Source organism: Syngnathoides biaculeatus, chromosome 1 (assembly GCF_019802595.1).
Source record: "Syngnathoides biaculeatus isolate LvHL_M chromosome 1, ASM1980259v1, whole genome shotgun sequence".
In the NCBI taxonomy this organism is placed as follows: Eukaryota; Metazoa; Chordata; class Actinopteri; order Syngnathiformes; family Syngnathidae; genus Syngnathoides; species Syngnathoides biaculeatus.
The window spans coordinates 13730553-13742826 of NC_084640.1; the positions used below are offsets into that span (position 1 = coordinate 13730553).

The following is a 12274-nucleotide window of genomic DNA, read 5'->3' on the forward strand; positions in this document are numbered from 1 at the left end:
CGAGCGAGACGCTTGCCTTCTGTTCCAATGGGGAGGGAGGGAGGGGGGGACCGGGGGGGGGGGGAGTGAGAGTCTCTTAATCTAATCTGCCTCATCCCACAAATCACGTGACCGCCCATTTGTTTATTTATCTCACGACATGATGGAAGTGATTTAACAGCCCTTTTTTTTTTGCATCAATTATTTTAATGTATCTTTTTTTTTTAACCGCATGTACCATGAATGTAAAAAGTCTACACACCTGTTTAATTCTCTTTTTTGTGTAAAGTAAATAAATACAACTAAAATGAAAACAAAAGTTACGGTGACTTAGCGACAAAGTGTACACGTGCCTATGCTCAAAAAGAACCAATCCATCAATTTTCTTTGCCGCTTATCCTCACGAGGGTCGCGGGGAGCGCGGGAGCCGAGCCCGGCTGCCAACGGGCGGGAGGCGGGGTTGCACCCTGAACTGGTCGCCAGCCAATCGCGGAAGATCATAAATAACAACGATATTCATGCTGTATTACAAGTGCTGTCAAGTGAAAGTGGAGTCCAAACAATATCTTAAAAAATGGAATCGCATGATGAGGAAAAAAAAAGTCTCATAATGATCAATTTACACATAACATTGAGGAGCGACAAATCGGATCGCGAGCACGAATATCTTGACTGTCTCCGGGCAAAAACGCGGCATGAAGTCTGACAGATGGGTCGGCGCTAAGCTCCAGAGCGGGTGGACCGCCACGACATGGTGTTCACATGAGGGGATTTTCCTGTTGCAGGCACGACTTGGTCGAGAGAAAAAAATTATAAATATTACGAGCTTTTCTAGTGTGGAAAATATGAATGACAGCAGTCCACTCACAGGTTACACAATTAATTTCCGATTCACGCGCACGGGAAAATCGTCTGAAAATCTCCCGAGACCTCAGGACTGTCATAACTGTGTTTGAAAAGCACAGAAATCATATGATTGTAAACTTTAGGGCGGGTAAAAGAACCGACTGCAACATAGCCTGCTAGAATGAGATGTGAAAGCAAAATTGGCTAAGGAGTAACAATGGGCAAAAATAACAAAAGGGAAACCTTTCGCCTGCTCCTTTTTCGCCAAGACTTCTAAGAAATCAAGAGACGTTCAAAGAACCACGTGAAGGGTGGGGTGGGGGGGGAGGGGGCGGGACTGTTTGACAGCAACCCAAAAAAAAATAAATCTGAATTTATTCACCGGCTAGTCAATACTTACAACTACACTATTCACTAAAATGTACTTACTCTTAGTCAAATAATTATTTTGAGGACAAAACTTATTTATTTCAAGTCGAAAGAAACGTACTTTTACATGTAGTAGTTTACTGGCTCCATAGGGAGCGCTAACGTTAAAGCGAAGACGCAGTCGGCCGAGGAGCGCAAGCAAAGAAGAAAAAGCCGGAAGTTAGCATCACGTCGCTAAACACAACCAGTGTGAGTGTCCAAGTCTATGTTTCCCCTCTTTTTAATCACCAAATTTGCGCTCATTTCACCACATCTATCCGATATCAAACCGATACAAAAATCGCCGCATCTCATTTGTGTCGCGCCGAACTCCGCGACAGTCCCCGGCGTTGTTTAAATTAGCTTTAGCGTGCTAGCCGCAAACAAAGGGAAGCGGAAGTTAGCGACGCACGCTCCGAGCGGACGGCGAACACCGCCGGCGGCGCCGTTTAGAAAATGTGCAAAGTCCGAATGTTGCGGGCCTTGGTGAATCAGCGACTCAACACTGTCGTCGAGGAGATATTTGTCGCGCTCGAACGAACGCTGACAGAGTACGAGGACGAACTGTGTCGAACAAAAGAAGAGAACGAGCGACAACGCAAACTACTAGACGCCCTTTTCAGGGCTCGATCACCGGCAGCAGGTGAGCAAAATCTCAAATTCGACTTTGGCATCTTGTGTACAGCTAACATCGTTTCTGGGTGAAAATAAAATCTCCCATTTAAAAAAAAAATAATCATTTTATTTGATGTCTTCTCCTTAGCTTGTAAAACGAATGACCCGTTAGTCAAAGCAGATGAATAAACATTTTTTGATAAATTATGTATATATAACAAAGATATATAACAATCAAAATGGCTGATCAAAGAATAACACCACACCATTTCTCCATCAAGCGTCTTTTTTCATTTCGTTGTACATATCATACAAGACATAAATCAAAAATTTCCAACAAGTGATTAAACCACTGCCTTGGCATCGTATGTTATTACTATGTTATTACTATATTTGGTTGAATATTTTGGTTTAAATGTTTAATTCAAAGTTGAAAATGTTGATTTTTTTTTTTTTTTATGTTACAATATTCCACTGGGACTGACAAATCAACTTGAAGCTACTACACCGCGCCTCTTAATTCCAGAACCGTGTTTTCAGTTCCTCAAAGTATTAATATCATAAATCTCTCATTCCTCAATAGTGAGAGTGACAACACGCGTACGAGAGCCGTGACCGCCGGCGCCGCGGTGCAAGGTGCGGAATAAAGTCGACCTTTTGTGTTTTTGTGTCCTTCAGATCTTGCTGCCGGGCAGGAGGGGCGCCGCTCCGCGATGGAGCCCGACCCCTCCCCCATCAAAATGGAGGACGACGACGTGTGTCGCGGTCACAAGGCAGAGAAACAAGAAGAACGGGCGGACGTCGCCAAGTTCCAGGTCACCAGCGTCATTGTCAAGAGCGAAGATGACGCCGGAGGCCGCAACCGGTCGCCCGAGGAGACCGCCGAGGCCCGTGCCGACGTAAACCCCCAGGTGGGAGTGCAACCTCATGCCCGTTTGCCCCGGGTTACGCGCTCGCAGCGAGCCGCGTCGGACCTCGCCAACCCAAAGACTGGCGCGACGGCAGCGGGCGGCGCGTTGTCGGGTTTGAACTGCGCGCAGCGCGAACGGCGCCCGAGCGGGAAGCCGTTCGTCTGCCCGTTTTGCGGCAAAACCTTCAACCAGCGGGTCCATTTGTCCCGCCACTTGAGCGTCCACACGGGGGACAAACCCTTCCACTGCACCGTCTGCAGCAAAATGTTCGCCACCAGGGACCGCTTACGATCCCACACGAGGATCCACACGGGGGAAAAACCCTTCAGCTGCTCGGTTTGCGCCAAGCGTTTTTTCCACCGCTCCCACTTGGCCAAGCACTCCCACATTCACACGGGCGTGAAACCCTTCCCGTGCCTGTTTTGCACCAAGCGCTTCTACTCCAACGGGGACCTGATCAAACACACGCGGACGCACACCGGGGAAAAACCCTTCACCTGCTCCGTCTGCAAGGCCAGCTTCGGCGACAGCTCGACGCTGGGCAAGCACAAGCGGCGGCACACGGGCGAGAAACCCTTCGGCTGCAACCTGTGCGACAAACGCTTTCCCTTCAAGTTTCAGGTGAAGAAGCACAAGTGCGTTGGACAGAACAGCAGCACCGACTGAACTCAACAAGACTTTTAATAATAATAATACTCTCTGTCTCCCTTACATCATATTTTTTAGTATTATAGTTTAGAGATGAAAGTGGACTTTCGTGAAAATTCCTGAAAATACTAGTGCGAGCACTAGGGGGGACCGGGGGCAAGCCCCCCCCACCCTGGAAATTAAAAAAAAAAAAAAAAAAAATGGATGGCTCTGGTGCATTCTGGTGATATCTGTAAACAAAATTCTGACAAAAATTGAAAGTAAAATTTCTAAGTCCTGACCAAAAAAATAAATAAAAATTGGGCAGAAGAAGGACGAACTCAAACGCATGTTCGTTCGATGTTGTCAACTCATATCCAGATTAATTTTAGGCAATTTTTCCTCAATTTCCCGGAGCAATTTTCATGAAAATTTAAAAATCCAGAATTCCGGGAAAATCCGGAGGACTTTCATTACTGACAGTTGGGATTAGTTACAGAGGTGTCCAACGTCTAGTCGGTATTAATAAAACCCAAACTCACACAAACTGATTTTCCAACACTGAACTTTTATCAGCCACAGAAAACAGAAGTTCAAAATGTTCAACAATTGAACATTGATAAATTGTAATAAAACAAATACTCTAATTGGGAATAATATCGTTAGCGCAGTAGCAGTACCCAAGTATAACGTTTTCTGAAAACATGAAAAAACACATTCATTAAACAGAAAAACTGCAGCTGCCTCAGTTCCACATTGCGGGTTACCACAAGCACAATTTATGATTTATTGTGATAGCTATGAGAAATTATGCTACCAGACTGACCGTCTGCAAATAAGCTATTTACGACTGAAGTGACAAAATGTCTCTTTCGTAAGGTCACAGTGATTAGAGAGAATTCAGTTTCCGGAGCAAAAGTTTTGCTCCAGGTTCTGCTCTGCGCCAAAGTCTGCTTCGTGAACGTTATCACACAACACGTCTCTTGTTTTTGTTCTGAACGTGGCTATCGGATCAAATTATATCGAATTTGAACAATAAGTAATCACTTGATGGAACGGTGAAAGTTACAGAATGTCAGTGGCCCTAAGATCGTTCCATGCGTGCGAAGGAAATGGTTTGGACACCCGGTTGTGAGTAGACGGAAGCTGATGGGACCGTGAGAAGAGTCATAAAATCAAGACACCGGACCCCCACCCACATGCTCTCGTCATCCATGTACCCATGCGTCTGGCCCCCGCCTCTACGGAAAGTATTTTCCACACAACTTATGCTTGAATTTTTATGCTCCAATGTTTACAATGTGTGGGGGTGGGTGTATAGTGTAGATTCCCCCCCGCCCCTCATTCTATCCTCTAGTAGTATTCATCATACTGTAAAAGAGTGATCAAGTCACCGAAAAGCACTTAAAATCTTACTGCACTTGTCCATTACTGCCGCCTAGTGTACTGGAGTGGAACATTCCGGGTGGCAACTATGATGTAAAGGTGACTTTTTAAATGTCTTATACACAGTGCACCCTTTCAAGTGTGAAATTAAAACAACAAAGTGAATACTAAGAGAGCTGACTTTTTTTTTTGTAATGTGTCGACAAGCGAGTTACGTTTTTATCATATTTTAAATTCAATTTATTTAAAAATTGTATAATTTTTTGAAATCCTGCATGATGTCAGTACCGGCACCTTTTGCGACGTACAGTCGTATCGGACTTTGACATTTTCATCGACAGGTTTTCGACACTCGTGCCGACGGCGCGCAAAGTGGAAAAATTAAAAATTCAACAGGAAACTTGAGGTGACACTTTTGGGTGGAAAGTCTTATCTCGTCACCAGCATGGCGCAAAAAACGTCTGGGGTTCAGTTCCGTTTCAACCTCATTGCGCAACTCTAATCTCAGATTGACGGCGGATGTCTGCCGATGTTAAAATCAACAATTTGTCATGGTATTATCCAAGCCGCTTATCCTCACCAGGGTTGCGGGAAAGCCGGGGCCTATCCCAGCTAACTTCGGGCTAAAAGGCGGACTACGCCGTGAACCGGTGGACGGCCAGTCGCAGGGCAGATGTCGACACCATCACGGAGCGGGGGATCGATCCCACGCTCCCCGCACCAAAGACAGGCGCGTGTACCACTACACCATCAGTGTCCCCCAACAATTTTTAATTTTTTTAAAATTTTTTGATACATTCAAAACTTGAGCTAAATTATTTTGAAGCGCAGCTTTTATAAGGCAGCACATTTGAACTGTTTGAGGAGCTCGACTGACGTGGGGGGGGGGGGGGGTAGACAAAAACATAATTTGCTTTGTAAACATATTTATGGCGCTGATTACTTTCCAGTGCGTGTGTACCACACAACACAAAAAGGGAAGTACCGCAATGCGTGTGCGTGTGTATGAGTGTGTCTGCGACTCCTCCACTCGATCTCGGCACCATCAAGTGGACGGCCGACCTGATTCCTGCCGTTCAGCAAAGTGAGACGCTTTTTCGATTATCATTTTTTTTTTAATCAATACGCGTTCCTTTCTTCCAATATATTCATCCGTGTAGCCTTACTTTTTTTTTTTTTTTTTTTTTTACACATATGCATAGATTGTATGCGTAATAGTGTACTGTACATATTCATCTAGGATATAGTTGCGAGAGCTGTCTTTATCGAGTATATAAAGTAATATCGTGGTCATATACTGCACAAATCCTGCTAGTATTACTGCTTTTGTTTACATTCACATACTGTATAGTGGTAATACAGTATAATATTTATGTATAGTGTCATTGTCACTCAACTGCTTATATAAAGACGTCGCTGATGACTATTCTTGCTATTTTAGTGCATATTTCATCATCATCATCATCATATTTATGTACTGTATATGTCATAGATTGTTTCTTATTCATGTACAGCTATCAGTCCACAGCTATAAACTATTTATTCATATTTCCCTCCTGCTTCTGTTCACGTTGCCCGTTTGCCAAGTTTAGCGCCACTTCTTATATCTGTACTATTTATACATACATATATGTATATATATTATTTTTCCACATCCAACACTGTTGGGTGAGTAATCCTACAGGTTTCCATTAATAGTTACAAATTTTATATTTATACAAGGCGGCACGGCGAGGGAGCTTGTAAAGCCTTGGCCTCACAGTTCTGAGGACCCGGGTTCGATCCCCGACCCCGCCTGCGTGGGTTTCCCCCGGGCACTCCGGTTTCCTCCCACATCCCAAAAGACATCGGACATTAATTGGACACTCTAAATTGCCCCTAGGTGTGATCGTGAGCGCAGTTGTTTGTCTCGATGTGCCCTGCGATCGGCGGGCAACCAGTTCAGGGTGTACCCCCCCCCTAATGCCAGTTGACAGCTGGGATAGGCTCCGGCACTCCCCGCAACCCTTGTGAGGATAAGCGGCAAAGAAAATGGATGGATGGACAATATTCTTAAAACAACTAATTAGGGTAAGTACGGCTCAAATAACAAACAGGCCAAAAACGCATCCCTGTTGGACACCACTTCAAACAATTGAATATTTATACATGTATAGTTTGCCAGTCACATTCCCATTTATAGTAGGTATTATTCACATAGATTGATGTAAATATAGTGGAGTCTCGATTTAATGGACTACTAAGGAGTACCACGTTTTTGGGGTGGTACAAAATTATTCTAATTTTAGAAAAGCTTTAAAATGCTTGAAAAAAATTTGACTTTTCTCTAAAGTTACATATTTGGTCCGCGGGTGGGGGGATTTTAAGTCACCAACAGAAATCTAATCGCGGTCCATTAAATCCACGTTCCACTTTAATTTATAATATAGTGTATAATTATTATATATTATCATTATATATTTTTGGGATTCAGCGGAATTTCCCGATTGCAGGACCAATAATACTGTACATGATTTTATCCCATTCTATACGCTCTGAAATTTAATTTTTCAAAGTTTCCCATAGCATAGTCATGTAGTTTTGCTCTGATAATCTATTAGTTTTGCATGATTACCCTGCCCCCCCCCCAAAAAAAATGTGTGACCTCACTCATGATTCACAATGACTCACATTAATGATATTTTCTCAACAGCAATCTCCTCAGATTCTGAAGAAATATGAGGCCGACATTCCTCACTTTTCTCTAAATAAGGAAGTAACATACACTGCAAAGTCAAAACCCTGCTGCTAGCGTTTCCTTTTTTTAAGCTAGTAGCATTTTTTGTTGTTGTTGTTTTTTTTAGCATGTCTGCCTCAGAGTTTTGATGTTTGGGGTTTGAATCTCGCAGTTTCTCCCAAAAAACATTCACGATAGATTTGCCGAACCCTCCGAGGGAGAATGCGAGGGGAACCGCTTGTTTGCCGAAATTTGCCCCCGTCTAGGAGCGCGCACGTCGTTTAAAATGCTAACAGGGTTGGTTTTTCTCGGGTGCTCTCAAAAGGGGGAGAGCAGATCAGCGCGGCCGTGACTCAACATGACTTAAAGTGTTACCGGACAAGGACAATTACAAAACATCTTTAATCGTACAACATTAATAAAAAAAAGAAAAGGTTGTTAGCTTGGTATTGATCGTTCACCGTTAATGGCTTCAATGAAATGTACATGAAAAAAAAAAAAAAAAAAAGTTAGCTTCCCAGGACTTACACATTGACAGTCATACATTTTTTGTCTTAACGGTGTCTGTAATTATGATTTCCTCGATTCTCGAGTCAACTCACCTCATAACGCACACAAACTTGAGTTCATGTTCGACAAGCTAAACCAGGTGAGCTAAACCAGGGGTCCCCAACCACCGACTGATACCGGGCGCTCTGCAACAGATTGAACAAAATATATATTATTGATCATCTGGAGTCTGAAAGTAGTTTTATTTTGAAAATCAGAAGCAATCATTTGTACTGATGTCAAAGACTACAAAGAAATAACTTTGACACAACCTTAAAAATGGCGATTTTGGAAAATGAACAAGGAAAGACTTGTCAAGTCACGTAGTTCAAGTCGAGTCAGGATGAGACATGAATGAAGTTTTAGACAAGCAAGTCCCAAGTCCTAAAATCGGCTCTTTATGACTGGAGTCCTCCCCCATCCCTTTGTCTCCTCCTCAGGTCCAATGATAGATCCTGGTACCACGGCCTCGTCTCTCTTCCTCAACACCTCCCTCAGCGTCCCGGCGGCCAAAGCCAGTAAAGGAGGAAACATGGACATGCTCGCCGTTGTCCTCAACGCGTTCACCATCCTGCTCGGCATTCCGGGCAACTCCATTGTGATCTGGTTGGCGGGTTTCAAGCTCAAGGTGGATGGATACGTTTCGTCTGTCAAAGTTTGCTTTCTTCGAGGGCTGTCACTAGCTAATCTTATCAGAATCAATTCTCCTATTCTGATGACTGGATGTAGATTAAGCTACACTGAGCTAGCAGTTGAAAACATCAGTTTGTAGAGACCTACCAGGTGTACTGTGCAGGCAGTACACTACTTATACTTGTGCGTTGTCCTTACTGCTCCCCAGCCAAACGTCCTCAACGTGTGGCTGGTCAACCTGGCGGTAGCAGACGTAATCTTCTGCTTCACCCGGATCTTCTCCCTGATCAAGAAGCTGTTCTTGGACCACTGGCCCTTCGGCTTGTTCATCTGCAAGTTCAACGGTTTTTTCAAGTACGCCAACATGTTTTGCTCCGTCTTCATGCTGGCCGTCATCAGCCTGGACCGGGCCATCTGCGTCTGGTTCCCGGTGTTCACCCGGCGCCACCGCACCGTGTGTACCGCCCGAGTGGTGGCGGTGTGCGTGTGGGCGGCATCTGTAGTCTTCAGCTCGCCTTACTTCTTCTACCGGCAAGTCTTTTCAGACAGCAAGAACCTGAGCAAGTGCACGGTGGAGGAGGTGAAGGACGCAGACGCCAGGACGGCACTCTACTTCATCCGCTTCCTGTGCGGTTTCTTGCTGCCATTCCTGGTCATCCTGGGCTGCTACATCGTGGCTGCTGTGGGCATCCGTCGCACCCGCTTATCAGGCAAGTCGCGCCCCTTGCGGGTGTTGGCCTTGCTGGTGGGCGCCTTCTTCCTGTGCTGGGCTCCATACCACGGCCTGCTGATGCTCAGGATGGTGGAAAGCAAAAGCTCGGTTGTCAAGTTCTGGTTGCCTGTCGCCAAGGGCATGGCCTACTTCAACAGCTGCGTCAACCCGCTTCTTTACTTCTTTGTGGGCATGAAGCTGAAAGGCCGGAACAAGAAGTCTCTGGAGGGCCTCTACAGGAGCGCTCTGGCCGACGACGTTGACGGACAGACGGGGGAGTCCAACGGCGACTCTGGGGGGAGCGGGTCCCGGGTGTGATGAGGGAGGCGGACAACTAAAAGAAATGCTAAATGCTGTGTGACGCCTCCCATTGTCTTGTTTGTTTTAATTTGGTATTTAGGCACTCCATAACTGCCCACACAATGGTAGTACTATCTTGCTCACTACTTCTGTACTGTCATTTTGATAAAGATTTGCATCCTTTCCTGACATTGTGCATTTTCTCCACTGATAACTTTGATGTAATTTTATTGTCGTCATATTCAATGTTACTGTTCTGCTGTGTGCTGTGCTCATGTTTTCAATTTTGTTCTGTTCTGGGGACCACTGAGCTAGCTCAAGAACTGTAGTCGGGATCAGTCATTTTTTTTTTTTTTTTAATTGATGGACCTCCAAACATCCGTTGAGTCATGAGAACGGTATTCTGATTACATAACTTTAATTGGCGTTAAAAAGCATGCCATCTTTTAATAGGTTGTCGTATCGGTCTGCATGTCGTGACTGGGTGACTATACATATTCTGGTGTAAAATCTGTTCAAATTTTAAGTGTGCCATATCTTTTTCATGAATTTGAATGACATTCACATAAAAAGGTTTCCATGATTTGAAGCCAGTGTCAGCTGTCAATGAATCACACCTCATCGACATGGATTGACTCATCTGGTTCCGAATTCAGTCTCAGTTTATGCGTGGCGAGTGTCTCAGAAGTCTTGATGGGAGTACTGAGTCAATAAATCTGCAAGTCCAGGCGCGTAAAATAACTACCGGTAACTGAAACTTCCTTTAGGATTGGGTTTTAAAAGTTCACCTTGGCTCTTTATCAGGCGACTTTTCCGACTTCCTCTTGCTGTGCAGAGTACTCTGGTTTAAAGACACGACTGTAGTTGAATGTTCTTTTTCTTCTCCTCCCAATATGGTGGATTACAAATCTGGTACAGAGCACCATCTACTGTACAGGAGGCTGGCTGCTCACAACAACATTTGCGGTGCCATGACATGTTCGAGTCCATGTATTTAGACGGGTGTTGGTAACTCACTCCTGCCTCCCCCAACCCAAAAAAAAAAAAAAAAAAAAAAATCATAAAATTCTGTTACAACATCTGAACTTGTGAGTGGCGCTTTAAATGGTGGCTGGTTTGTGCCGACTCCCATCTAACATCCAACCAATTGGATGGTACTAGTTTTGAAATGATTTATCTAGGTAGGAATGGTAATGGTCATTTGAGCAAGGGTGTGTAGACTTTTCATGTTCTGTTCTTCTTATTCTTTGCAAGTTGTCCTTCCTTCAGACAAACGTCCTCAGCGTGTGGCTGGTCAACCTGGCCGTTGCAGACATAATCTTCTGCTTCACCCGAATCTTCTCCCTGATCAAGAAACTGTTCTTGGACCACTGGCCCTTCGGCTTGTTCTTCTGCAAGTTCAACGGTTTCTTCAAGTACGCCAACATGTTTTGCTCCGTCCTCAGCCTGGACCGGGCTATCTGCATCTGGTTCCCGGTGTTCACCCGGCGCCACCGCACCGCGTGTACCACCCGGGTGGTGGCAGTGTCCGCGTGGACAGCAGCTGTATGTCTTCATCTCGCCATACATCTATTACCGCCAACTCTTCCCAGATGCCAAGAACCGGAGCAAGTGCACGGTGGAGGAGGTGAAGGAAGCAGACGCCAGGACTACATCATCCGCTTCCTATGTGGTTTAATGCTGCCATTCCTGGTCATCCTGGGCTGCTACATCGTGGCCACTGAGGGCATCCATCGCACCCGCTTGTCGGGCAAATCGCGCCGCTTGCAGGTGTTGGCCTTGCTGGTGGGCGCCTTCTTCCTGTGCTGGGCTCCGTACCACGGCCTGCTGCTGATCAGGATGGTGGAATGCAATAACTCTGTTGTCAAGGTCTGGTTGCTTGTCGCCTACCGCGTGGCCTACTTCAACAGCTGCGTCAACCCACTTCTGTACTTCTTTGTGGGCCTGATGCCGAAAGGTCAGAACAAGAAGTCTTTGGAGGACCTCTACTGGAACGCTTTGGCCGAAAACATAGACGAACAGATGGGGGTGGTCCAACGGCGACTCTGGGGAGAGCTGGTCCCGGGTGTGATGAGGGATGCGGACAACTAAAATAAATGCCGTATAACACCTGCCATTGTCTTGTTAGTTTTGATTTGAACGCCATTCATACAAAATGTTCCATCTACGTTTGCATGACTTGATCGATCACACCTCTTCGACATGCATTATGTCGTCAATTCCGAATTCCGTCTCAGTTTATACGTGTTGAGTGTCAGAAGTCTGGATGGGAGTACCGAGTCACTAAATCTGCAAGTCCAGGTACGTAAAATAACAGTTACTGAAACTTTCTTTAGGATAGGGTTCTAAAAATTCATCTTGGCTGTCTATCAGGGTCCTTTTCCAACTTTCTCTTGCTGTGCTGAGTAATTTGGTTCAAAGACCCCACTGCAGTTGAATGGGCTTTTCTTCTTCTCCCAATTGGGTGGATAGCAAATCTTTATGGGATATAGCGCCATCTACTGTATAGGAGGCTGGCTGCTTCCAACGTTTGTAGTGTCATGACATGTTCGTCATCATAGGGGCCACCAAGTGTCCAGTACAACCCCGCCC

General features: G+C 45.2%; 3 protein-coding genes and 1 pseudogene across 7 annotated transcripts in view; 3 read left to right on the forward strand and 1 right to left on the reverse strand.

Annotated features, from left to right (window-relative positions):
* The window catches only part of laptm4b (lysosomal protein transmembrane 4 beta), a 32235-nt gene that overhangs the window by 16963 nt on the left and 2998 nt on the right, over positions 1-12274 (reverse strand). For all 4 annotated transcript variants that reach the window (XR_009794874.1, XR_009794875.1, XM_061819016.1 and 1 more), the window contains exon 2: positions 8091-8183. The gene's annotated coding sequence lies outside the window, so the exon portion shown is untranslated. The remainder of the gene's footprint in view (positions 1-8090; positions 8184-12274) is intronic.
* On the forward strand, positions 1382-5571 carry LOC133500312 (gastrula zinc finger protein XlCGF8.2DB-like). 2 transcript variants are annotated; one of them, XM_061818862.1, is made up of 2 exons: positions 1382-1443; positions 2527-5571. In XM_061818862.1, exon 2 carries the CDS (start codon positions 2562-2564, stop codon positions 3423-3425), a length of 864 nt encoding a protein of 287 aa, XP_061674846.1. In that variant the 5' UTR covers positions 1382-1443; positions 2527-2561; the 3' UTR covers positions 3426-5571. The 2 variants fall into 2 exon arrangements, with proteins under 2 accessions (XP_061674846.1, XP_061674839.1); XM_061818855.1 differs by lacking the exon at positions 1382-1443 and adding an exon at positions 1450-1876 and having other exon boundaries at positions 2527-5569.
* On the forward strand, positions 4609-10471 carry LOC133504125 (formyl peptide receptor 2-like). Its single transcript, XM_061826339.1, is given in 5 exon segments — positions 4609-4636; positions 5723-5768; positions 5770-5846; positions 8448-8665; positions 8879-10471. Coding segments are annotated over 5 exon segments (1191 nt in total). The 3' UTR covers positions 9701-10471.
* Positions 10787-12254, forward strand: LOC133504131 (fMet-Leu-Phe receptor-like; annotated as a pseudogene).

Excerpts from the sequence above, each read along its gene's own strand:
- LOC133500312 (XM_061818855.1), top strand. The coding sequence starts at position 1,690 with ATGTGCAAAGTCCGAATGTTGCGGGCCTTGGTGAATCAGCGACTCAAC. Across the intron at positions 1,877-2,526 it reads GGCTCGATCACCGGCAGCAG|ATCTTGCTGCCGGGCAGGAG; the intron begins GTGAGCAAAATC and ends TGTGTCCTTCAG.